Source organism: Leptonychotes weddellii, chromosome 9 (assembly GCF_054177405.1).
Source record: "Leptonychotes weddellii isolate Sample4059 chromosome 9, ASM5417740v2, whole genome shotgun sequence".
Taxonomy (NCBI): Eukaryota; Metazoa; Chordata; class Mammalia; order Carnivora; family Phocidae; genus Leptonychotes; species Leptonychotes weddellii.
The window spans coordinates 120,916,441-120,943,687 of record NC_138377.1 but is presented as its reverse complement, the minus strand read 5'-3'; the positions used below and the strand labels follow the sequence as shown (position 1 = coordinate 120,943,687).

The 27,247-nt window shown below is 51.5% G+C and overlaps 1 protein-coding gene across 1 annotated transcript; it reads left to right on the top strand.

The window, feature by feature from the left end:
* Positions 1-2,190: 2,190 nt before the first annotated feature.
* Positions 2,191-27,149, top strand: MFGE8 (milk fat globule EGF and factor V/VIII domain containing). The gene is made up of 10 exons (XM_006733111.3): positions 2,191-2,350; positions 14,095-14,235; positions 16,841-16,966; positions 17,353-17,484; positions 19,861-20,042; positions 20,449-20,604; positions 21,273-21,417; positions 24,837-25,021; positions 26,084-26,239; positions 26,366-27,149. Exons 2-10 carry the CDS (start codon positions 14,163-14,165, stop codon positions 26,501-26,503), a joined length of 1,293 nt encoding a protein of 430 aa, XP_006733174.1. The 5' UTR covers positions 2,191-2,350; positions 14,095-14,162; the 3' UTR covers positions 26,504-27,149.
* Positions 27,150-27,247: the final 98 nt, after the last annotated feature.

The window sequence follows — 27,247 nt, the reverse complement described above, 5'->3', positions numbered from 1 at the left end:
CTCCTATATCTAATTTAGTAAGAGAAAGGAAAGGGGGAGAAAAGGCTCCTATGGGAAGAAGTTTCTTTAGGAGAACAAAGGGGACATAAGAATGTCTGTGATAATGTTTGTCTATACAGGTATGAGTGGTCTTTTTTCTTCTTCAGGGCCATAAAGCTCCTCCAGAGAGGGAATTTATGGTAGGTTTACTCTTTCCTGGGAGTAGATCTGTCCCAAAGAAGGAACTTACGGCAATCTTCATTTCTTAGAAGTTTCTGTTTTTAGTCAAATATGGAAGCTCCCATAAAGCTTTTTCCTGCATCTGTTGAATCTCAAATGTCTTCAGCTTAAAATATTCTTGGGGCACCTGGTTGGCTCTGTCAGTGAAACACTCGACTCTTAATCTCAGGGTTGTGAATTCGAGCACCACGTTGGGTGTACAGTTTACTTAAGAAAAATAAATTAAAATTAAAATTAAAAAACATTCTTACGTCAACTCTGGGGTTCTGAGTGGGTCCTCACACCACACAACTTGGTATTTGCTCAATATTTTTTTTTTTAAAGATTTTATTTATTTATTTGACAGAGAGAGACACAGCGAGACAGGGAACACAAGCAGGGGGAGTGGGAGAGGGAGAAGCAGATTCCCTGCTGAGCAGGGAGCCCAATGCGGGGCTCGATCCCAGGACCCTGGGATCATGACCTGAGCGGAAGGCAGACGCTTAACGACTGAGCCACCCAGGCGCCCCTGCTCAATATTTTTGAATGAATGAATGAACACAGGAAGGGTTAGGTAGGGAGGCTATTGCCTGATGGCTAAGTATGTGGCACAGGGATTAGGGCAGGAAATAAAGTCCAAATTCCCCCTTCTGGTGAAGAGGTTGCCCCATCCAGCCAAGCTGTGCTCCCTCCAGGCTCAGTGGCATATCTGAAATTTATCAAAGGCTGGACCAACCAACTTGGTCACCTGGTAGCTTTGTGGACATTCATCTGACACCTGTTGGGACTCAGGAGGCTTTGAGGCCAGAGCCACAGAGCAGTAGGTTTGGAACAAGAAGTCAGAAATTTAAAGTCTGCTACTCAGTTCATTGAGAGGGTTGACTTTTTCTTGGGAGAAATGGCAGAAAGAGTATCTGACAAGCATGGCTGCTGGCTCAAAAGGTGGGTAATAGTAGGAGAAGGAAGACAACCAGTTCCTAAACAGGTCAGGGATCTGTGTTTAGACAAGGTTACCAGATCCTTAAAGAGAGGCCCTTCCAGCTGGGGGATGAGATTGGGGGAGACTGGGTGTTGGGTGGGGGGCGATTAGCCAGTGATAAACACTCCTGGGCCTGTGGTTTGCTGATCAGCCCCTCAAGTCCTGCCCAATCTGGGGCTCTGCCTCTAGGCCTCCTTGGGTTTGATTTTGTTCAAAAGAAAACCACAGTCCAAATTGGAGTCACTTATGTTAAGGCTCACATCAGTAAACCAAGACTTAATACCTAACCTAACTGCACTTTCAACCCTCCCAGGAATGTAATCTTTAACCAGCCAACATGGAATTTCCTGGTCAGCTCTAGGAAATTTACTGATAGACCCTTTCCAAGGAGGACAACTTGCCTAAAACAATGCATTCCTTGCTAATAATTTCCTTTTTTCCTGCTCCCTCTCTGCCTTTAAAAATCTTTCCTTCTCTATAGCTTGACAGAGCTCTTTTCTACTTGCTAGATGGGATGCTGCCCAATTCACGAATTGTTTAATAAAGCCCATTAGATCTTCAAATTTACTTGGGTTAATTTTGTTTTTTGTTTTTGTTTTTTTTTTAATTTAATTTAATTTATTTATTTGACACAGAGAGCAAGAGAGAGAGACAGAGAGCAAGCACAAGCAGGGAGAATGGCAGGCAGGGGAGAAGCAGGCTCCCTGCTGAGCAAGGAGCCCAATGCGGGGCTCCATCCCAGTACCCCAGGATCATGACCAGAACCGAAGGCAGACGCTTAACGACTGAGCCACCCAGGTGCCCCTAATTTTGTTTTTTAACAATTTCCAGGGAAGAACTTGATGTTCTTCCGGAAATGGCCTCGCTCTGGTCTCATTCATGAGATGGGTTGTCCAGATGTCCAGCTGGCCCACGTAGAAAGGCTTTGAGCAGAGCCCTTTAAAAATAGATTTTTCTAAAGCATTTCTTCCACATCCTTTTGACTCTGCAGACCAAAACCCAACCCAGATGTGGGCATGTTCCCCAGCAGATGAAAACGCCTAGGACCTCTCTGGGCCCGGGAGGAAACTGTACCGCATGCCACTGATCTCCTGGAAAGGAGAGAAGGAGACAAACTTTACATGAAGAAAATAAATGTGCCTGAGTAGCAGTTTGATAAAGATCACCAGGCAGGTAAGATATGAAGCTGGGGCTTGAATCCAGGTGCCGGGTCTAAATCTATCTGTACGACCCCCGGCAGCCTGTTCCAGAGGAGCAGACAATCCCGGTGAGGAGACATCTCAGGGCGCCGCTCCACTATGAATAGATCTTGGCTGGTTCTGAATGTCGGAGCTTCAGGTGTTCAGAGGAGGGGAAATTCGTCAGGGCGGAGGGAGTCTCCAGAGAAATCCATGAGGACAGTGGTCAACTGAAGCCCCAGACGAAGTATGGAAAATCACACAAAGGAACCTCAGAATTTGGCCCACCCCTTTGGTTTCAGTGAGAAAACACTTTTCACGTTTTTCAACTGAAAGCATATTTATTCGCCAGCACTGGCCCCTGGCCCTTGGTCTCTGGCTTGGAAACAAAAGGGGGTTGTTTGGTCCCTGGGCTGGGATGTTTGCTCACAGATCATGATGTGTGTTCAGAGCATCTGGTTTGGGAAAGGGGGTGTGCACTTGGAGGGTGTGAGTGTGGGGCCGCCTCAAGGCTCTGCTCAAGCCCACCTGATGCCTGCATTCACCAGTGCTGGAAAGCAGAGGGGGAGGCGCCGGGCCCCCTGGCCTCCCGTGCACTTGGAGGGTCATCGCAAACCAGCATCCTGGAGGTGGTGTAGACCTCAGAGGTCACCTGTCCTCACTGTCCCTCTCCTACACTGTCCTGACACATGTCCTTCGCTTCAGTCCCTTCCGGCACAGGGAGCCCACCGCCCACGAGGGGAGCCCGTCTCCCGTTGCATACATAGCTGCCATCACTGGGGAGCACTTCTTTCTTTCTCTCTCTCTCTTTTTTTAAAGATTATTTATTTATTTGACAGAGAGAGACACAGCGAGAGAGGGAACACAAGCAGGGGGAGTGGGAGAGGGAGAAGCAGACTCCCCCCTGAGCAGGGAGCCCGATGCAGGGCTCGATCCCAGGACCCTGGGATCATGACCTGAGCTGAAGGCAGACACTTACTGACTGAGCCACCCAGGCGTCCCCCTGTCTCTCTATTTTAAAAAGATTTTATTTATTTATTTGAGAGAGTGAGTGAGAGAGAGCACGAGCGGGGCAGGGGAGATGGGGAGCAGGCAGAGGGAAAGGGAGAAGCGGGCTCCTGCTGAGCAGGGACCCCGACGTGGGGCTCGAACCCAGGACTCTGAGATCATGACCCCAGCCGAAGGCAGATGCTTAACCGACTTAGCCACCCAGGCACCCCTCTCTCTCTCTTTAAAAAATATTTTTATTTGAGTGTAGTTGACACCCAATGTTACATCAGTTTCAGGGGTACAACATAGTAAGTCCCACTTCTCACTACGTTATGCTGGGCTCCCCACAAGTGCAGTCCCCATCTGTCATCACACAACACCATTACAGTATTGTTGACCGTATTCTCTATTCTGTCCCTGTTATTCCTGTGACTTAAGCACTCCTCCTCTCGTCTATAATCTGCTTTGCCGTCACCTCCCACACCCTGGATCTGGTTCTGCCCAAGGGGGATAGTCATGTCATTCATTCCATAAATATTTTAGGGGTGCTTCCTTTCCTATTGCTGGGCACTGTGCCCAGGCCTGGAGATGAGGATCCCCGCGGGTGTGGATGAGATAGATGAGTGACAGGCAATTTGTTTCAATAAAAAAGTCACCGCCATCCACTTAGTTGCTCAGGCCAGAATCTGGGTGTCATCTCTGAGCCCTCTCTTGCCTAACCCCATACATCCTGTCTGCTGAAAAGTCTTGTCAGCTCCACTTCCAAAATCCTTCCAGTATTTATTTATCCTTTCCTTTACAACTGCCCCCACCACTCACCATCGCCCAGCTCCTAGCAACCACTGTTCCTCCCCTGGACCACTGCCCTAGCCTCCTTGCTGGTCTCTGCGTCTCTCTCGTTTCTCTATAACCCATTCTCCAAAGAGCAGCCGGAATCAACCTTTAAAAACAATGGCACTCTTCTTCCCAAAGTCCTTCAATAGAATTTTCTTTAATGTAAGTTTTTCCTGAAGTGCAAAGTATATTCAAAACACACACCTTGAGGCATTGTCTCATAGTGAACACACCTGTGTAGCTAGCTACCAGAACAAGATACAGAACATTTCCAGCCCCCAGGAGGCCCTCTTGTGCCTCGATCTGTCCCTAGCCCTCCAGCCAGAGTAACCACTATTTTGACTTCCAAGCCATTGGTTAGTTTGTCTTTCTATATACACAATTACAGAACATGTACTCTCTTGTGTTTGGTTTCTCTTTTTCTCAACATTTCATTTTCTGCGTGGTATAGAGTGTGGATTTTAGTCTATGTGCAAAAGTAAATACATGAAATCTCTTGGAGGGGTACAGCGCATCGGAAGGCTATTTGGAGGATCTACCATAGCCGAGTATGTGCATGCCTTGTGATCTAGCAACTCCTAGGTAAATATCCAACAGTTATGTGGGCATGTGTTCACAAGACATGTACAAAGATGTTAATATCAGCCTCAAACTGGAAACCATCAGGAGAGCATTATTTTTTTTTTTTTAAAGATTTTATTTATTTATTTGAGAGAGAGAATGAGATAGAGAGAGCATGAGAGGGGGGAGGGTGAGAGGGAGAAGCAGACTCCCCGCTGAGCAGGGAGCCCGATGCGGGACTCGATCCCGGGACTCCAGGATCATGACCCGAGCCGAAGGCAGTCGCTTAACCAACTGAGCCACCCAGGCGCCCCAGGAGAGCATTATTATTGCTCCATTTTACAGATGAGAAAACGGAGGCTCAGAGAGATTGAAGAATGTCTAAGCCCTTTCTTGCTGCTATAACAAAATACCAGAGACTGGGTAGCTTATAAACAATGGAAGTTTCCTTCGCACAGTTCTTGAGGCCGGGAAATCCAAGATTAAGGCACCAGCAGATTCGGTTTCTAGCAAGGGCCTGCTTTCAGGTTCCTGATTGGTGCCTTCTCGCTGAGCCCATAATGTGCTGGAAGGGGCAAAGGAGCTCTCTGGCCTCTTTTATGGGAGAGCTAATCCCATTCGTGAGGGCTCCACCCTCATGACCAAAGCACCTCCCAAAGTCCCACCTTCTATCACCATCACATTGGGCATTAGATTTCAACATATGAATTGAAAGCAAAGAACTTGCCCAAGATCACCCACTTGGCATAATGCAGAATGAGGATTCAAACGCAGACAAGGCCCCACCAGGGCTCTGGTCTGTCTCTGCAGCCTCTCTGGGTTCTTCTCCCCTCACCCTTCGTCAGTCCTGATATGTTGGCCCTCATGCTCCTGACTAATTAGCTAGGCTTGTGCCTTTCTCGAGCCCTGCCCCCCTTTTAACATTTTTAAAATTTTAGAATAGTTTCATATTTATAGAAAATTTGCAAAGACGGTTCAAGAGTCCCTATCGATCTCTTACCCAGTTTTCCCTATTGTCAACACCCTACCTCACCATGGCACATTTGTCACAACTAAGAAGCCAACATTGGCACGTTATTATGGCCTAACCTCCATATTTTATTTGGATTTCGCTAGCCTTTCCATTAATGCCTTCTGTTCCAGGCTGGCATGCAGAATGCCACATACACTTAGCATCATGTCTTCTCGTCTCCTCTGGGACAATTTCTCAGACTTGCCTTGATAGTTTTGTGCAGTATTGGTCTAGGGTTTTGTAGAATGTCCTGAAACTTGGGTTTGTCTGCGGTTTTTCTAATTTTTCTAAAGGGTGATGGGTTCCTGGAAGGAAGACTACAGAGGTAAAGCCCACTTCTCATCCTATCATTTGGGGCAATGCAATCCACAGGACTTATCACTGATGCTGTTCTCCTTGATCACCTGGGGAAAGGAGAAGGTACCTTTTCTGAAACATCGTTCCACTGAAAAGTTACTATTCTTTCCATCCTTCCCGTACTTTGGAAACAAGTCACTGATCACAGTCCCTGTTCAAATGAGGGGAGGGCCAGTAAGCTCTACCTGCTAGAGAGAGAGTAGCTACCTAGATTATTTGCAGTTCTTCTGTATTCGTTCGCTCATTCATTCATTCAATTATTTGTACGGCTATGGACTCATGGATATTTATTTTATACTTTGGGTTATAGTCCAATAGCACATTATTTCTTTTGTTGCTTATCTTTTTCCCGTTTCGGTGACTGGGAACTCTTTTAGCTTAGCTTTTTTATCTGTTTCACATCCCTCATCCTTTTGTTTTTTAAAGCATTTTCTGGATGCCCCAGGTTCATCTTGTGTTCTCTCTGCCCTAGCCCTAGAATTGGCCATTTCTCCAAGGAGCCCTGATTCCTTTCATTGGAAACATGTAATACAGACCAAGGTCTGAGCACTGGGCTGTCGCTGCTTCTAGTCCCTGTTAGCAGACAGAGCTAGGAAACATGCACACGCATTCTAACCTGTGTGTACGCACATATACGCGCACCTACGCGTATATATATGCATATCCATAGTTATTTCTGCACCTGTCATCTGTATCTAAATGAAGATAAGCAGGAATGCATACACTTCCTTGTCTCAGGCCAGGATGCAGGCACACGCAATTTCAGAATTGTTAACCCATATCCCCGTGAGGAACAACTGGGCTGCCTCTGGGGTTCAGCAGTTATATACAGTTCCTTTTGTCTTTAGCCTTATGGTTTCTAGTTCAAACACTGTTTCCCAAAGTTATTTAGGTCAGTTCCTCTCCACACCCCTCCCTGCCGCACCCCAGCCCCCCCCCAAACCCCACTGCTTACAGTGAAGTTATTTATACATTTAGATTCTTTTGTCACAGTCTGGAATCTTCCAACTTTCTGGATGATTTTTTTAAAAAAAGAGTTTATTTATTTGACAGAGAGAGAGAGAGCACAAGCAGGGGGAGCGGCAGGCAGAGGGAGAGGCAGAAGCAGGCTCTCCGCTGAGGGATGCAGGTCCATCCCAGGACCCTGGGATCATGACCCAAGCTGAAGGCAGATGCTTAACGGACTGAGCCACCCAGGCGCCCCTCTGAATGATTTTTTTAAATGTGCATGTGTTAAAGCTCAATCTTTGGGCTGTCAATTTCTACCCATTTGGCAGTTGCTTAGCATTCTGTATCTACCACTCCAGGATCCTGCAGGATAATCCCATCACCTAAAATTCCCCCAGGCCTCCCCTCTGCAATTAACCACCTACCCCTTCCCCAAACCCCTGTCAACCACTCATCTGGTTTTTTCACCCCTACAGTTTTGCTTTTCCCAGAATGTCATGTAAATACAATCACACAACATGTAGCGGTTTTGATCTGTGTTCTTTCACCTAGCAAAATGCATTTAAGGTTTCTTCATGTTGATGTGTGAATCAATAGCTCAGTCCTTTTATCACAGAACAGGATCCCATTGTATGGGTGTTCCACAGTTTATCCATTCACCTACTGAAAGACAAGGTGGTTGGGTCCAGTTCTCCATGACGATGAACAAAGCTGTGGTAAACATTGGTTTTTCCGCAAATAGGTTTTTGTGTTACCCGAAGTTTTAATTCTCTTAGGTAAATTACCTAGGAGTGCGACTGCTTCGGGGTCAGATGGCAATTCTATGTTTAACTTTGTAAGAAGCTGCCAACCTGTCTTCCAAAGTGGTTGCACCGCTGTGCATTCCTCACCAGCAATGAACGAGCATTTGGCGTGGTCAGGTTTTCTGGATTTTAGCCATTCCAATAGGTAGGTCGTGATATTTAATAGTTGTTTGCATTTTTATTTCTTTAATGGAAAATTATGTTGAGCATGTCTTCATAGGCTTATTTGCCATCCATAGGTCTTTTTTCTTTTTCTTTTTTTTCCTGTTTAGATCTTTTGTCCATTTAAAAAATTTTAAATGCAAATTTTAAATTTAAAAAATGTGTGTTTTCTTATTTTGAGTTTTAAGATTTCTTTACTTATTGTGGATACATGTTCTTTATTAGATGTTTGATTTGCAAATATTTTCTATCAGTTTTCGGCTTGTCTGTTAATTCTTTTACTGGTGTCTTTCACAGAGCAAAGGGTCTACTTTTGATAAAGTCCAATTATATCGATTTTTCTCTTGTGGATCCTGCTTTTGGTATTGTATGTATGTAAAACTCATCCCCAAACCAAAGATCATGCAAATTTTCTTCTGTTTTCTTCCAGAAGTTTTATAGTTTTGGGTCTTACAGTTAGGTCTATGATCCATTTTGGGTTAAATTTTGTACAAGGTGTGAAGCTTGTTTTCCACTTGATTTTGTGGCGCGTGGACATCCAATTATATCAACGCTATCTGTTGCGAAGATTCTTTCTCCACCGAATTGCACAGCTCCTTTGTCAAAACTCAGTGGATTTTGTTGGTGTTGGTCAGTTTCTGAGCTCTCGGTCTGTTCCTTTCGCAGAACTTTTGCCTCCTCAGATTCTTGTAAGGCTGGCTTCTTACGGTTCAGGGTCTCAGTGGGAATGTTACCTTTTCAGACGAGGCTTTGCTAGTCACCCACCTAAACTGGTCCCACTTCTCTCCTCCGTGTTATGTCACACAATCATGTCCTGTCATCTCTGGAGAACTTGCTAGCACCTGAAATAGCTTCTTTTTCTCTCTTTTTAAATTGAGGTATCCTTGGGGCACCTGGCTGGCTCAGTCAGGAGAGCACGTGACTCTTGATCTCTGGGTTGTGAGTTTGAGCCCCACATTGGGTGTAGCGATTACTTAAATAAATAAACTTAAAAACATAAATTGAGGTATACTTGACACGTAACATCATATTAATGATCTTCTTTCCTTACCTATGTAAGGCACCTGTGGACAGCTGTTCCCTTCGTGCCTGGAATGGTGCTTGGCTCAGGGTTGGTGGAATAAAATAATGATTCAATTTTAAATTTTATTATTTATTTATTTACTTATTTATTTATTTAGTAAACTCTACCCCCAACATAGGGCTCGAACCCATGACCCCAAGATCAAGAGTCACATGCTCCACTGACTGAGCCAGTCAGGTGCCCCACTCTCTCACTCTTTCAAAATTAATTTTTTGGGGCACTCAGGTCATGATCCTGAAGTCACAAGATCGAGTCCCCCATAGGGCTCCCTGCTCAGCAGGGAGTCTGCTTCTCACTCTGATCCTCCCCCGTCTCGTGCTCTCTCTCTCTCATTCCCTCTCAAATAAATAAATAAAATCTTAAAAAAAAATAAATTTTTTTTATCGTGGTAAAAAATGCAAATGCAGTTTACCATCTGAATCTTCTTTCAGTATACAATTCAACAGGGTCAATCATGTTTGTGCCATGGTGGAGCAGAATCTCCAGAACTTTTTCATCTTGCAGAACTGAAACTCTGCCCCACTTCAAGAGGAGCTGCCCTTTCCCCCCACACCCCAGCACCTGGCAACCACCATTCCACTTTTTCTTTCTATAAATTTGACTATATTTTTTTCAAGGTTTTATTTTTAAGTATCTGTACATCCAACACGGGGCTCGAACCTACAACCCCAAGATCAAGAGTCACACGCTCCTCGGATGGAGCCAGCCAGGTGCCCCTCTATGAATTTGACTACATTAGATACTTCATATAAGTGGAATCATGAGATTACACTTTTTGTCTGTTTGTGACTCAATTCTCTTTCGATTGTTGTTTTTACGCAGACATGTGTCTCTGTGTGAGGTACTTTTTACCTAGGTGTGCTGTTGGTGAGTTCAGAGGGACAGACGCTGTGGACAGGCACTCTGCTTGGCCAATGCACATTCTTTCACCTGCAAACTTACACATCCTTTTCACTTGTTAAAACAACACTGTGCTGTGTCTTAGCACGTTTGTTTAGCTCTTCACCTCTGGGCATTTTGGACTGTTATCAATTTTTCAGAACCATAAATAGAAGTACCATGTGCATCTTTGTACATTGCTTTTTATTTGGGTAATTTCCTTCCAGTGAATTTGCCCAAAGCAGAATACAAGGTCAAGTTTTGTAGGTCTTACTACAGTCAGACTATGATTCAGACACTGAATCAACTTGTAGTTCCACCAATTAGGTGTAAATGTTTATTTCCCTCCTCACAGCCCCATCAACTTCGAGTTTTGTCAATTTAATGGAATTTTTGTTAAGTTTCTGGAAGACAGAGTATGATCTCTGATTGTGTAGGGGTGTGACTAATTAAAAAATAAAAGCATACCTGGTTTCCTATCATATACATGAACAAAATCTGAAGCTTTTAAGTGGACAACTGTTTCAGATGATCATGGTACGACCATCTTGTAATCCTGGGATGCTCTAGTACTGGGTAAAAAAAAGTGTTCAGGCCAAGGAGCTACTAGCCCACTGAACTCTACAAGGGTCAGATCATACAAGAAAATCCCCTCCTTCTCTATCCTTTCTTCACCACCCCTTGTGGTCCCAAGGCTTAGGTCTTTTGTTTTTTTCCTCAGTGAGTCTAGCCAGTGGTTCTCTTATTAGTTTCACATTAGCCTCATCTGGGGAGCTTTCAAAAAATACTCATTCCTAGGCTCCACAGGGATTGAGATTTATTTGCTTTGGAATGCATCCTGGTCATCTGTATTTTTATAAAAATCTTCCCAAGTGACACTAATGTGCAGTGAGGGTTTCCAGCCAATGCTCACCACAGTTACTGCTTAATAAATGCTGTTGAGTGACTTACTGATTTGAGACAGATCTCTGAAGAGTTGTATTCTTTTTTATTGAGATATAATTCACACAATGTAAAATCCATCCTTTTAGAACGTGAAGTTCCGTGGTTTTTAGCATACTCACCAAGTTATGGAACCATCATCACTATTAAATCTCAGGACGTCTTCATCACCCCCAGATGAAATCCCACTCGCATGAACCATGACTTCTCATTCTGCCCTCACCCCAGCCCCTGACAGCCACTCATCGACTTACTGTCTTTATAGATTTGCCTGTTCTGGACATTTCATATAAATGGAATCATGGCCTTGTGCGTCTGGCTTCTTTCACTTAGCATCATGTTTCCAAGGTTCAGCCATGTTGCAGCGAGTATTAGATCTTCATGTATTTTTATGGCTGAATAATAGTCCATTGGATGGATATACTACTTGGTTTATCCATCCATCAGCTGATGGACATTTGGATGGTTTCCAGTTGCTGGCTATTAATGTTGTTATGAACGTTCATGTGTAAGCTTTTGTATGAACATATGCTTCCAGTTTTCTTGGGTATATATCTAGGAGTAGAATTGCTGGGTCATATGATAACTCTCTGCTTAACCTTTTGAGAAGCTGCTACACTAGTTTTCAGTGTCTGCACCATTTTACAATCCCATGAGTAATGTGTGAAGGTTCCAATTTCTCTACATCCTCACTAACACTTGTTATGATGTTTTTTGGATTATAGCCATCCTAGAGGGTGTGTGAAGTGGTATCTCATGTGGTTTTGATTTTGATTTACATTTTCCTGATGACTAATAATGTTAAGCATCTTTTCATGTGCTTATTGGCTATTTGTATATCTTTGGAGAAAGATCTATCCAGATTCTTTGCCCATTTTATTTTATTTTATTTATTTTTTTAAAGATTTTATTTATTTATTTGAGACAGAGAGAATGAGAGACAGAGAGCATGAGAGGGAGGAGGGTCAGAGGGAGAAGCAGACTCCCTGCCAAGCAGGGAGCCCGATGCGGGACTCGATCCAGGGACTCCAGGATCATGACCTGAGCCGAAGGCAGTCGCCCAACCAACTGAGCCACCCAGGCGCCCTCTTTGCCCATTTTAAAACTGGGTAGTCCTTTGTTGTTGAGTTACGAGTTATTAATATTCTAATATTCTGAATATTAGGGCCTTATCAGACATGCGATCTGCAAATATTGCCTCTCATTTTGTGGGTTGTCTTCTTGCCTTTTTGATAGTGTCCTTGGAAGTATAAAAATTTTAAATTTTGATACAGTTCAGTTAATCTACTCTTCAGTTAATCTACTCTTTCCTTTGGTTGTGTGTGTTTGGTATCAGGTCTAAGAGACCATGCCTAATCCAAGGTCACGACGATTTATACCTGTTCTTTTCTAAGAGTTTTATAGTTTTAGCTCTTATATTTAGGTCTTTGATCTATTTTGAGTTAATTTTTATATAAAGTGTGGAAGCCCAACTTTATTCTTTTGTGATTATCCAATCATTCTAGCATAATTTGTTGAAAAAAGTTGCTCTTTCCCCACTGAATTGTCTTGGCACTTTTGTTGAAAATCAATTGACCATAGATGTATGGATTTACTTTTGGATTCTTAATTCTATTCCATTGATCCATATGTCTATCCTTATGCCAGTACCACATGGTCTTGCTTAACGTAGCTCTGTAGTAAGTTTTGAAATTGGAAAATAGGGGTGCCTGCGTGGCTCAGTCGTTAAGCGTCTGCCTTCGGCTCAGGTCATGATCCCAGGGTGCTGGGATCGAGCCCCACGTCCAGCTTCTGGCTCGGCGGGGAGCCTGCTTCTCCCTCTGCCTCTGCCTCTCCCCCTGTTCATGCACTCTCTCTCTCTCTCTCTGTATCTCAAATGAATAAGTAAAAAAAATCTTAAAAAAAAAAAAAAGAAATTGGAAAATAGAAGTCTTCCAAACTCTTTTTTCCCTATGAGATTGCTTTAAAGATTCTCGGTTCTATCCATTTCCATATTAATTCTAGGATCAGCTTGTTAACTTCTGAAAAAGGGCAGCTGAAATCTTGATAGGGATTGTGTTGATCTTATACCAATTTGGGGATTATTGCCATCTTAACAAGATAAGTCTTCCAAGAACAAGTCATCCATGAACAAGGATGACTTTCCATTTATTTAGGTCTTTAATTTCTTTCAGTGATGTTTTGTAGTGTTCAGTGTACAAGTCTTGCACTTTAAATTTATTCCTAAGTATTTTATTCCTTTTGATGCTATTATAAATGAAATTATTTTTTTCTTTAAAGATTTTATTTATGTATTTGAGAGAGAGAGAGATGATAAAAAGAGTCATTTAGATAAAAGTCAATGTGACCAGCAAGTCTCTCCCCACCCTGGTCCCCTGGTTTCCTTCCCCTTAGGCAACCACTAGGCTCATTTCCTGGGAGACTGTCTATAGCTGCTTGCCGGCCAGAAGGGCAGAGGTGAATAGTTGCTCTGGAGACCGTATAGCCTGCTAATCCTAAAATATTTTCTATCTGACCCTTTATAGAAAAGGTTTGCTGATTCGCTTTTTAGTCTTTTATCATTTCAAAGGATGCTGCTATGATACGCTAGGACATCTTTGTATATATGTCATTTTACACAGTGAATTTGGATGGAAGGAATGCTCTTAAGTGCAATGGCTAGGTCTTAGGGTCTCCGTCTCGGTCACTCTGGTAGGTATTACCAAGTAGCTCTCCGGAGAAGTTGAAGCAATTTAGACTCCCTCCGACAATGCATGCTTGGGCTTGCTTCCCACAGCCTCGCATTAACAGTGCGCTAATAATTCGACACTTGCCAATCTGGTAAGTGAAACCTGGCACTCACTGTACTTTTAATTTGCATTTTTCTCATTATGGATAAGGGCTAAGCATCTTAAGTCTAAAATTTTAAAAAACCGAAACACCGAACAACCCCTCCCGAGGCCTTCCCGGTCCAGTCGACTCAGGACTCGGGGGCTTGGTCACCCGCTCCCCGCGGGACGCGGGGCGTGGCGGCGGGAGGCGGGAGGCGGGAGGCGGGGGCGCGGACCCCTCGCTGCCCCCCTTCCCTGGCTGGCCGCGGAGCCCCGCCCCGGGTCCGCCTCCCGAGGGCCTGGGCGGAGCTCGCGGGCCGGGGGCGGCGCCGCGCTGCCTGATTTATTCCCGTCCAGGAGCCGGAGAGAGAGCCCCGCGGTGTGCACGGCCCGAGCGCCCGCTCCCGCGCCCGCGTCCCCACGGCATGCCGGGCCCCCGCCTGCTGGCCGCGCTCTGCGGCGCGCTCCTCTGCGCCTCGGGACTCTTCGCCGTCTCCGGTGAGTCGATCGCGCCGCCCTCTGGCCCTCGCCCCTCCTCTCCGCGCCGTTCGGAAGTTCGCCGCGGCGCCCTCCCTCCACCTCCACTGTTTACAAACTTGGCCAAAGAGCCGGGGCCGTGCGGAGGGGCGACTTCTCCGGCTGCGCCCCGGCCGGACGCGGGGATGCGCTCGGTCGCTCCTGCGGTCTCCGCGCTCGGGCGTTCTGGGCGGTGATAGAGGCTTGAGAGTGGGGCGGGGACTCGGGGCAGCGGGTGACAGCCCCACGGCCCCCAGGGATGGGGCTTACACATAACAAAGGAATCTGCTGTGTCGGGCCTCTCTTTTCCCATCTGTAAAATGAGGCCATTGAACTGTGCCCGACTCTGGAGCGTCTTCCACCTGGAAGTTAATAGGACTCTTGTATTGACAAGTCTTGTCCAGCCAACTTTCCCTGGCTACTCCCTCGCAAGCTCTGGTCATTGGAGTTTTGCATCCCCGCTTGTAGGTGTCTGGTGGGATGAGCTAGGACCGGGAAGGCGGAGGAAGGCGGAGGAAGGGGATGGGGCTTTGGGTGGGGCCCAGGAGGGGGGGGGGGAGCAAGAGCCTGGGGAGGGACTAGGAGAGGGCCGCCCCTGGACTGGTGGCTTCCGACTCCCTCCCGCGGCCTTGGCGTGCCGCTGTATCTTCCTTGCTCCTCCTCCCCCGCCGAGGAGGCCTCCCGCGCACATCTGGGCCTCCGGCGGGCTGGTCCTGGGGATGCCCCATTTCTTCACCGTGGGGCCCACACAGCCTGTCGCCTCCAGGGCTTTGAAGAGGTACCCGTGGTCGGCGCGCTTCGGGCACCCCCTCCCTCATTTTCTCAAAGAAAGCAGGGGTGGAGGGGGGTCAAAGCTGAGCCCTGGCGCTGTCTTCCTGCCACAGTCCGACCCCCAGGCCTGGAGCCAGAACCTCAAGGGCCCTCCAAGCTCGCGCACACTTGGGGACTCGCAACTGCTGGCTGTCCAGCGACCCTGAGACCCAGCTGGGTCTTTGAAGTCCCTTTCCACTCCTCTCTGTCCCCACAACCTGAGCCCTGGCTAAATGTTCCTGGGGAAATCACCCAAAAAGACAGGACTCTGAAATCGCCAAGGTGGTTTTGTAGAGGGTGATCTGGCTTTTCCTGAAAAGGGGAAAGTACTAGGACTGTTGTGTGCAGGTGAGTCAGCCTAAGACCTGTGCTGGGGGTGGGGGTGGGGGTAGGGGTAGAGGCCACCTTTCACTGTCCTTTTTTCCCCAGTGGACCGCTTTGCCCTGGAGCAGAATGGAGAGAGGGTGTGGTTGGTTGGGGAGAAGGGGAGTTGGATTTTGTTGGGACAGGAGCCCAGGACTCTGGTCATTCCCAAGGCTCTGTCTGTGGCGGTGCCCGCAGCCTGCCAGGTCAGGGGAGGGGATTAACCTGCTATTTAAAGCCACTGACTAATAGCTCATTGGGAGCCGCCTGCCCTAAGCTCCCAGGCGCAGCCGAGGCGGCGCTCAGGGCTCTAGTTCTCATTAACGGTGTTTGCTGTTCCCTCTGCTCCCCTCTCTGGAGCTGGCCCAGCTCTCTGGAGCTTTGGGATTTCAGGAGCCCACTACCTCCCCCCACCCCACCCAACCTGGGATGGCATGACTCTGTGGGGAGGAAAAGCGATTTCTCGTGTCTTACCCCACATGATGGGCTAGGCCCTTCTGGGATGTGAAGGTCAGCTAGGAGATCCCCTACCTGCCTTCCGGCCTGGTGGGGTGCACCAATAGCTCAAATCTGCCCCCCAGGCCCCCCCCTCCCCACAGCCTGAAGTGGTGTGGTCCTCTCCAGCCCTCCTCCTCCTCCGTCTGCGGTGGTTCTCAAATCTGCTTTCCTCCTCACCTCTTCACCTGAATTCCTCCTCACCAGGAGGCCCGTGCAGCCTCTCGCCTGAGCCACTCCTGTCAAATTCCTACCCCGGAGCCCTAGGGATCTTTGTGTAGCCCCAGCACACCTCCCTGCCCCAGGGGAGCCCATCCACAGCTCTGCAGAGGGCCTTTTCTCCATATTCTCCTTTCCAGAAAGGGGAAATGGCTTCCCCACTCCCACCTCACCCTTGAGAATCTCTGATTTTTTTTTTTTTTTCTTTTTTCCCCTGGTGGACAACGGTGGGCAGCTGAAGGAAGGTTAAGGGTCTGCAGGATGGAAAGTCTTTGAACTTGTCATTCCTAAGGTCCCTGCGGGTCTGGCCCCTACCTACCCTTTCTGCTCTGTCGTCCTGTTCTCCAGCTTGCCATGGCCCTGTGTTCCTGCCCTCTTTAGAATATTCTTTCCTCACTCCCCATTCGGGCACACTCCACTCCATCTCTTAGACCCAGCTCACCTGTCCCCGCTGCAAAACTTCCAACTCTAGCAGAAACCATACTTCCAGCGGCCCTTCATGCAGGCTTCTGTCAGAGCTGGTGATGTCTCTTCATCACCCAGTGACCGTCCCTCTCTTTCCAGTGGTTTCTTGAGGCCTGGACCATACTTGGTTCCCCTGTCTCAGCGACCCAGCCTGCACATGATAGCCCCCTCCCGCCCCCAGTATTTACTGAATGAATGACTTGCTATTCTTGAGTCTGAGCTGGTGACATTGCAGGTGACTTCTGTGACTCTAGCCAGTGCCTGAATGGTGGGACCTGCTTATTGGGCCAGGACAACACCTCCTTCTACTGCCTGTGCCCCGAAGGCTTCACGGGCCTGATCTGCAATGAGACAGAGAAAGGTATCTGCCCTGGGCCCTGCGTCCCTCTCCACACCCAGCTCCCAGCTGCATCCCCGGCTGCCGGGCCCAGTTCATCCCCGAGTGGGCGGTGGTCCCCGGCACCTCTCCCGTGGTGGTCAGCCAGAATTTCCCTGGAAACTCCCCGTGCCACTTGGAAAGCCCGGTGCTTCCCTCACTGGGACTGATTCGCCTGCACCTGACCCTTCTTGGCGCCAGGCTGGCCCAGGCTCCCGTCAGACAGAGGAGGGAGGGAGGGGATGGCAGGGGGAGGCGGGCAGGGGGCTGAGTTTGCACGGAGGGTCCTTTTGGGGCATCCGCTGCTGCCTGTCTCCATCCCCAGCTCCTTCCTGATCCCCTGCACAGCTTACCTGCCTCTCCATCCCTAGGTCCTTGTTTTCCAAACCCCTGCTACAATGATGCCGAATGCCAGGTGACTGGCGACTCGCACAGAGGGGACGTCTTCACCCAGTACATCTGCAAGTGTCCTCATGGCTATACAGGTGTCCACTGTGAGACCAGTGAGTATCTGGGGCTGCCTGCTCTGATGGGGGAGGTCCTAAGCAGCCCAGGCCATGTGCTGGCCTCATTCCCTGCCTCAGGACCTCCTCTGGTAGATTGGGGGTAAGACAGAGCCTTAGTTAGCGGTTCTGTTGTCCTGGACTAGTCCCTGCTTGGCTTCTGTCCTCAGACTGCTGGCCAGGCCTGATGTCACTGCAGGGGAGTGAAGGGTGGTGGTGGCCCCAGAGGTCAGGGAGTGCTGCTGCCTGGGTCACCACGGACCAGACACACAGCATTAGGGTTAAGTCCTGAGAGTTTTCTACCAAGAGGGGAAGACAAACACATTCTGAATCTTAGGGCCCAGGAGGTCAGTAAGTAAGCCTGGGGCCTTGGAGTCTGACAGTGCCTGGCCCAAGTTTGACTGCGGCCTCATCACAGAGCTCAGGGAGGAGGGAGGAGGGAGAGGCCTGGGCAGGCCGGGCCATCCCCTCATGGTCAGGCGGTCAGAGGCCCGGCGTGTGCAGAGGGGCTGACCTGCCTGGCTTGCCTGGTTATCCACTCAGCCACAGAATGGCCCTGGGTGGGTGCCCAGTCCACGCTGTCCTCCCTCCTGGCCCAGCTGGAGTCCCTCCCACCAAGCTGGGACTCGTCCTCGCCTGCTGTGGGCGGGCGGCTGAGTCCGCATCTTCAGGGCGTCCGGTTTCTTCGGTCCAGTGGGTCTGCCGCTAAGCATCTTGGGCAGGGGCAGACGGTTCCCCTTCAGGCAGATGTGGGGATGCTCTCTGAGGTTTGCGGATCTGCAGAAGGAGGAGGGGGTGCTGGGCCAGCTGGGTGGGCGCTGGGGCCTGGGGAGAGCACCTCAGAGGAGGCGGCACGGAGGGCCTGTCCCTTGGGCTCGGGGCTGAGGCCGATGTCTTTTGAGATCCTGGGTGGAGGAATGTGTGCATGTCTCTGTGTGTGTGTGTGTCTGTAGTTGGGGGGTCACTAAGGCAGACAGCCCTGGGTGGGGCCAGGTGTGCCCACTAATTACTGTGCGGGGAGCCAAGGTAACCATGGGTGTGCCCGAGTTGGAATTACCCGCCTAGCCTTCAGCTTTCGGCCTGGGGTCTGCCCCAGGTTGGATGTGGCAGCTCCTGGGGCAGAAGGCAGGAGGCAGCCGCAAAGGGGGGGGAGCCCCCAGAGGGAACATTGCAGCCCCTCCTTGTTAGGTGGTGTGTTGCCTTGGAGCCCACAGGGACCCCACAGGCCCAAAGAACGCACAGTGGGGTCCCTTAGAGTGTGGACATGTGAGGTGTGAGGACCTGGTTGCAAATCCTGGCTCCGCCCCTGGCCAGTTCTGATCTTGGCTGCATGGCTACACTTTCCTGGCAAGAGTGGCCTAGCACCAAGCTCAGCATGAACCTGGGCTGTTGTAGCAAGAATAGATCTATCCCTGGCTTCTCTGCATGGGGGATCTCTGGGGGATGAGAGGGGCTCGGCCCCCTAGGACCACATCCCTGGGGTAATGGTGAAGGTGATGGCCCCTTGGCCAGGGGCAACTTGGCGGATGGCTGGTTTAAGACCAATAGTTGGAAGGAGCAAAAAGTAGGAGAGAAAATGGAATGGTATTCACGCCACACCCAGAAAAGTCCTGCCAGTGGGGTTGTAGAAAAGTCCGGGCAGATTTGCTTATTGCCTTTTTTTTTTTTTTAAGATTTTATTTATTTATTTATTTGAGAGAGAGAGACCTCAAGCCGGGGGAAGGGGCAGAGGGAGAAGCAGACTTCCCGCTGAGCAGGGAGCCCGATGCAGGGCTCGATCCCAGGACCCTGAGATCATGACCTGAGCCGAAGGCAGACGCTTAACGAATGAGCCACCCAGGCGCCCCATGATTTGCTTACTGCTTTATGTCCTGTACAAATATTGGTCACTGCCAACTGGGGTGCCCCTTCTCCCAAATCCGTCCTGGGGAAGCCAGGGGTTGGGCTGGATATGGCGGTCCTCCGGGTGGGCTGAGGACACTGAAGAAGAGCAGGTCACACTGGAATTCCCTCCCAGCAGTCCGGTCCCTGCCCCCACTCTCACCCCCCCGCTGCTGCTTGACGCCCCGTGAAAACAAGACCATCTACCACAGCCTGACAGGAGATTCTGGCCGCCAGTCCCAGCAGTGCCACGGGTGCCGGCCTGGCCTGGCCTGGAACCTTCGGGGCAGCCCTGGGTCCAAACCCCCCATGGCTGTCTGCCCCTCCCACCCCCCCCCTCACCATGCACCTTTTCTTGGGCCCTGAGAGTCCTTTCCTGGTCTCTGCTCTGGGTCTCAGCAGAGGCCACACTGTGTTATTTTCTGGTCCTCTGGGGCCCACGTGCTTGGGTGGCCACCTGACGGCCGCCTCCCCCCTCTCCCCCCACCCCTGCAGCCTGCATCATGCCGCTGGGCATGGAGACGGGCGCCATTTCCGACTCGCAGATCGCCGCTTCATCTGTGCACTTGGGCTTCATGGGTTTACAGCGCTGGGCCCCAGAGCTGGCCCGTCTGCACCGCACGGGCATCGTCAATGCTTGGACGGCCAGCAACTATGATAAGAACCCCTGGATCCAGGTATGGAAAGAATGGCTCTGGGGCGGGCGGAGTGGTGGGGGGGGCAAGGTGAGGGGCGTATGCCTGCATTTGGGGGGTCATAACCGAGGTCCAGGTAGCAAGGTCATGGGTTCCCATAGGTGAAGTATCTGTAAGTGGAGGGCAGTCTTGCGGGGGGCGGGCGGGGGCGGGGTTCCTGGAGTGGTGGGGCCGGATGAAGAGGAGCAGACCCCAGGCTGTGGAGCGGCTGTTTGCACTGGATGAAGCCTTTGGGGGCCTCGTCCCTCTTTGTGTGCTTCCCTGAGCACGGGGCCCCAAGCTCTGAGAGGCCCCGATGAGAAAGCCCCCCTCCTTTCTAGATAGGGAGGGTGGAGGGAGTCTAAAGAACCCAGGAGATAAGGGTACCGTCCTCCCTCCTGGGGTCCAGGTGAACCTGATGCGGAAGATGCGGGTGATGGGCGTGGTGACACAGGGTGCCAGCCGCGCAGGCAGCGCCGAGTACCTGAAGACCTTCAAGGTGGCCTACAGCGTCAGTGGACGCAAGTTCCAGTTTATCCAGAGTGCAGAGGGGACAGGAGACAAGGTGAGGGCTCTAAAGAAGGGCTGTGGTCTGCACCCCCTGGGGCTCCAGAGCTATTTGAGGGCTCCCAGTGGAGTGAGGGTATGCTGGATAATTAGCCACGTGGTGGGTCATCAGTTGCCTCTTGGTTCCCAGAATTTGGGAAACCCACGCCATGCCCATGTTCTGTGGTTCCTACTTTATAGATGAGAATAACGAAACTCAGAAAGCTTCAATGACCTGTTGAGGGTGGCTGTAGTCGTGGAGGTAGGATGCATTCTGAGCATTCAGGGCTACCATGTACGTTGTGCAGGTTGTATACTGCTCAAGGAGGTCATTACTAAGCACCATGCACGATGTGGACATCATAGGTTTGTGTACTTCTGCCTGTGGGGGAATTAGTATAATAAGTGTCTTGAGAAAGGAGTGCCTTATCCTAATTTGCAGAGGCACCCTATAGATGATGGGTGGCCCTGTGTGAAAGGGGTTTATGCCCACGCCCCATGATGACCAAGAAAGGTCTGCGAGGGGAATCTGTGTTGAGGGCTGTGGGTGGTCAGAGGAAGAACTGGCCCCCTGCTGGCTCTGCTAAGCCCCATGTCTGCCTCCCAGGCCTGACGAGGGAGGTGAGGCAACCCCAGGAAGCTGGACTGCCCACACTGACCCATTCCTCCAATCTGCTTTCCCCCTAGATATTTGTGGGTAACATGGACAACAGTGGCCTGAAGGTCAACCTGTTTGACTTCCCTCTGGAGGTACAGTACGTGAGGCTAGTGCCCATCATCTGCCACCGGGGCTGCACCCTCCGCTTTGAGCTCCTTGGCTGTGAGCTGAATGGTGAGTACAGGGGGGCTGTGGTCAATGCTAGGAAATGGGCTTCTCTGCCCGCTTCCTTCTCAGCCAGGCCGAGCTGGGTAGGACGGCAGCAAGGCGGGGGACCTGGGCTCCCACAGGAGATGCCCACGGGAGGGATCCCCTGGCTCTCAGAGCGCTTGCCTCCGTGTTTGTGATCTGCCAACCCTTGGCATTTGGGTTGGTGGGAGAAAAAAAAAAAGACACCCTTTCAGTTGTGAAGTATTTTCTGTTATTCTGATTGGTTCCTTGAGCTTCTAGAACATGTAGCATGAGTTCTGTTTTACAGACGTCAGCTCCATGAGGTCAGGGAGTTTGTTTTCTTCACGGCTCTAGTCCCAGTGCCTAGAACAGTGCCTGGATTGTAGATGTTCAATAAACATTTAATGAACGAGTGAATGAATACAGAAAGGGAGGCCCCGATAAATTATTTATCAAGTGCACACAAGCTGGTAGGTGTTAAAACTTGGTCTAAATCCCTGGGCTTTTGACCCCCACCCACTTAGTGTTTCTCTCCCCCCACCCCCGCAACCTCCCCAAGACCTCCTGTAACTCATCATTTAAGAGAAACGTGGGGACTTCTAGAGTCCTAGGGCTGGAGCTGATGCCTTTCTGCTGCCCTTTCCAGACAGAGTCCCAGATGGAGGGATGGGGGGTGGGGGGCACCAGGAAGAGATCGGTTTTCTGATGAGCCAGGAAAAAGTCATCACTGGCCAGGTCAGGCGGCAGGGGCTGGGCTAAGCAACTTTGTCTCAGCCCGGGGCTCTCCCGGGGCTCTCCCGGGGCTCTTTCCCTCTCTTTGCAGACACAGCGCCACCTGCTGGCCGCTGGCGGAACTGTAGGGCTCGCTAGGCGGAGCTGCAGAGCCAAAAGGTGGCTCTCTGCCTTTCTTGTCTTACTCAAGACCCGTCCTTTTAAAATGTGAATTTAAGTCATCACATTCCCTCTCCCAGGGTCATTGCCTTTTGGAGCCTTATTGTTTAAATGGGGAGTTACAGACTGCCTTCTGCTAAAAGAACATTTAAGCTATTGGTACAGGACAGGTCTGGGGGCTCTGCAGCCTTTGGCTATTAAAGTTGCCTGCATGGTTCATGGTCCTATCCCAGCCGGCTCCCTCCTAGGCCAAGAGAGGGCGAGCCTGGCAAGCTGTGGAGGCTGTCCTGTCTGCTTTCCTCAAGATCTGGATCTTCTCCTTTCCCTAATTGGCATTCCAGTGGGCTGGTGAAAGTGTTGGTGTGTGCGTGTATGTACACGTGTGTGTGCGTGTGTGCACATGTGTGGGGCTGAGGTCTGGGCATGAGGACTCCCCTGTTGGGATGACTTTTGAGTGGAGGCTTGAATGACAGAGCAAGCCTCATGAAGAACTTGGAAAGAGCATTCTAGGCATGTGAGGAGCTGGCAAGTGCAAAGGCCCTGGGGCATGCTGAAGGATAGAAGGCTGGCCAGTGGGGCTGGAGCCTAGAGAGTGAGGGGAAGCTTCCTGGGTAGTGAGGCTGGAGAGGTGGATGGAGCCAGACGAATTGGGCTGTATGGATCATTTTAAGGATTCAGATCTTTATCCTCAGAACAAGGGGCAGCCATGTGGGGGTAGGGGGAGTGCTAATAGGACAGGATTGGAGTGTGTCTAGAAGGGATCCCTTAGGCTGTGTGGGGAGAATGGGGGCAGAGGGCCATCGTGGGTGAGGGCAGTCCTGTGGGAAGATAAGGTGGCTTGGGTCAGGGTGGTAGACTGGCTGGGTTGGGTGGGTTACAGTCCTCAAAGTGAGCTCCAAGGACCCAGTAGTGTGAGCATCACCTGGGGGCTTGTAGAAACACGGGCTCCAGCCCCACCCTAGACCTGTGGAAACAGGATCTTCATTTTAACAAGATCCTTCGTTGGTCTACGAGAAGCACTCTTCCCTGGGGTCCTTCCCAGGGTCACATAGTGAGGGATGGAGCGGAGAGTCCTGGCCTTTGGCTCAGTGCCCCTCCCAACGGCATTTCCCCTGGAAGCCTGACTTTGTCAGGAGGCCCAGGAGTGAGGGGGCACCAACTTCAGGGAAGCAGTGGATCTGTAGAGGGGTCCCCCTTGAGCCTAGGATCATGGCATCCTCTGCAAAGCTGCCCCAGGCCTGAGGCTTCCCGGGAACACCCCGCCTCCCAGCCCAGTAGCCTCTCCCTGTGAGAGGAGCGGGGGGATGACCTGGCGAACACCCCTCACAAGGAGGAGGTGGTGCGATTAGCAGGTGGATACCGACACAGCTGGAGGCAAAGTCTTTAGTGGCCCGAGTGCAGGCGTCTGGGGAGACGGTGGTGTAAGCACCATATACTCTAGCCTGCTCCCAGCTGGAGGCGGGGGTGTCCAGGCCTGCTTCCCCCACCCCCAGAGGCCCCCAAAGGACAGACAGAGCGGAATGAGGATTCCGCCAGGCGTGAGACACACCCATCGTTCTCTCGGGAGTTTTGTCTCCTCCTGTCCCCCCCTAACTGTTCCGGCCACCTGCAGGTGGGGATGACTGTGCCGAACAGCTGGGCGCATTGCTGAGTGGGCCAGGCCTGTGCCCAGGCCCGAGTGACAGCACCCGGCGTGGTCAGTGTTGAGTGTGAAGGCCCCCTGGGGGACTCCGAGGGAGGGGCTGCTGGGCAAGGGGACGGGATCTGCCCTGAGCCCCGGGGATTCTGACTGCTCTCATTTCCACCTGCTGGAGGACAGCCGCGTCCCCTTCATCCCTGGGTTACCAGCAGGTAGGCTTTCATGGCTCTGGGAGGGGGCGTGCCTGGTGGCAATGATGTCACAGCCTGGTGTGGTCATTAGGAGTGTGTGTGTGTGTGTGTGTGTGTGTGAGAGAGAGACGTGGGCACACTGCTTACTGTCTCTCAGCCTGCTTCCTCGCCTGCAGAATGGGGTTACTGATACGGCTTTCAGGTTCCTTGTGGTAGATGAAATGGCAGAAGTGAGCCCTGGATCAATGGGATGCTTGTTGCTGATGTTCTTGACAAAAATCATAGGCCTCAGCCTTGTTACATAGGAGCTGGACCGTAGGAATGAGAGAAGGGCTGAGTCCCGTGGAGGCCCAAGGCCCGCCAAAGTGAGGTGGTCAGGGTAGGCTTCTTGGAGGAGGTGTCTCATGAGTCAGGCCTCGAAGGCAAGGGGGAGGTGGTGGCAGGGCCTGCCCTCATGCAGAGGGGGCAGGTGGTGGGGGATCTGGGAAAGGGCAAGTCAGGGTCAGGGTGGGAACGGAGAGCGGCTGGCCCAGGTGAGGAGTCGGTGAGGTGGGCAGAGAGAAAGCACAACGGTTGGCTCTAAAACCAAGAGGCTGCCCGGGGCTGGTCAGGATCCACAGCTCCTCCCCGTGGTCGCCTCATGCTGTTGCTTCTGGGAGGCTGCGGGTCCTGACCTCCGTGACAAACCTCCTTGCTGGCAGGATGTGCTGAGCCCCTGGGCATGAAGGACAACTCCATCCCCGACAAGCAGATCACGGCCTCCAGCATCTACAGGACCTGGGGCCTGAATGCCTTCAGCTGGTTTCCCTTCTATGCGCGGCTGGACAAGCAGGGCAAGTTCAATGCCTGGACCGCTCAGACCAATGATGCCTCTGAGTGGCTGCAGGTGGGTCGGGGTGCAGGGCTGCAAGGCTGGGGTTGGGTGGGATCTATGGGGTTGCTGATCTTTGACCTCCGCCCAGCCCAGGCTTCTGCTCCCTGAGAGGAATTGTCTGAAAAGCCTTGTTTTTCTTCAGATTTGTTTTTTTTCCCCGTCCCACGTGCCCCACCTTCTTCTGACTCTGCAACTCCCGAAGGGGAGGGTGGGGGAACTCAGGGCTGCTTGCACCGAGACAAGGCCCCAAGCCCCAGGCAGAGGAAGGGGTGAAGGGGTGTGTGTGTGTATGTGTGTAGGGCCATCCCACCAGCTGCCACAGGGTGACAAGGCTGAGCCCATGGACAGGAGGGCAAGACAGAGGAGGGACACCTGACCCAGGCAGGCACACCTCAGGATTTCTCTGCCTGACTCGGCGTCTGAGAACACACCATGGGGCAGCCCTCGGATTTCATGAAATTGGGAACCAGGAGAGGCACAGAAAACTGGAGTGTCCACTGATCTTAGAGATGAGGGAACCGTCCCGGCAGGGTGAGGATTTGCCTGGGCCTCACCTGCTGTTGGCAGCAAGCCAGGTGTGCAAGCCGGGTCTTGGGACTGCCTGTCCAGAGGCCTCTGGCAGGCTCCCCAGGATGGTCAGGGACCGGGGGCAGGAGGTTTGTCTCTCGGCCCCCAGTCGCCATCAGTCTGTGGAGCCGGGTTCTGTGAGGAACTGCCTGCATTTGGACTCGTTCGAGATCCCTGCCAGGCTGCGGACAGCCCCGCAGGACCCCTCAGGAGCCGCTCCAGGAGCTCTCCTGTCCTTATTCTCTTCGTACCGGGGTGGGGTGCGGTGGGGATCAGCTGCAGGTTGGCCAAGGCCCAGGCTGTGAACTCTAGCTTCACTGCAGCGAAGTGTCTACCAGAGCGTGACAAAGTAGGTGACAGGGTTTATGTCCATGGTCTAGATGAGGAGGTGGTGCAAATGAAGTAGCTTCCCCCAGACTAGAAGTCAGGCCCCAGCCTGTCTGCCTTTTCCCACTTTACTGGAGAGAATGGTCTACACAAAGAAAATGTGGTTGGTTTTCCCTGTAGGTTGACCTGGGCTCCCAGAGGCAAGTGACCGGCATCATTACCCAGGGGGCCCGAGACTTTGGCCACATCCAGTACGTGGCAGCCTACAAGGTGGCCTACAGTAACGACAGCATAAACTGGGCCGAGTACAGGGACCAGGGGGCCATCGACAGCAAGGTGAGTGTCTGGCCGGCTGACCTCCTGTCACCCGTCCAGGGGTGCCCTTCGAGTCTGGCCGGGGGCTCTGAGGGGAGGTGGGGGGGGCTGGCCCTGGGGCCCTCCTGACAACCCCTCTGCCTCCAGATCTTCCCTGGCAACTTGGACAATAATTCCCACAAGAAGAACATGTTTGAGATGCCCTTCCTGGCTCGCTTTGTGCGCATCCTGCCCGTCGCCTGGCACAACCGCATCACCCTGCGCGTGGAGCTGCTGGGCTGTTAGTGGTCAGCCTGGCCGGAGTGACCGCGACCGCAAGGGCCCCTTACCTGGTCCTCCTGGCCTGCTGTTGGCCCGCTGCCTCCTCCACCACCCCACCTCCTGACTGTCGGCGGCTGGCGGTGGGGGTTTCAGCCACCTCGCCTTCCCCCCTGCCCCGCCCCTCCCCTCCCCCGTGGCCCCGGCACCCACCCCTCCTGCCCTCCCATTCTCTTAGGCACTGTGGGAGTTGAGTAGGTCTGGGACGGACAGGGAAGGGTAAAGTAGGGAGTGGGGGTTACCTGCACCTCCCCGGATCCCTGGTTCTAGTCTCTTGTGTTTTCCCGACACTCGCTCCCGCACCCCACGTCCCACGTTCCCACGGCCCCCGGAGGAAGCCCTGAGGCGCCAGGCTGGAGGATAACAGTCTCCTGTCCCTCAGCACGATGCTGCCGCTCAGAGCTGCCACCTAGTCCCCGACACGTCCCCCTTATCTTCCTGGAGACCTCTCTTGACCCTTGGCCTAAAAAGAGACAGAATGGGGTGGGGTGGGCGGGCTTATGGAGAGAAGGGGTGGAGGTGGGTGGCCTGGGCGGGGGGCACCCTCTGTGCTGGTTCTTTCCCCCAGAGTACACAGGCAGCTTCCAAAATATATTTATGTCACCCCCTGGAACTCTTGCTGGGGTTCATCATTGCTCCGTCCACATGGGCTTTGGGCTGGTGCTCCCACCCTTCCCCCCTCGGCCCTCCCAGAGGCCAGCATACTCGTGT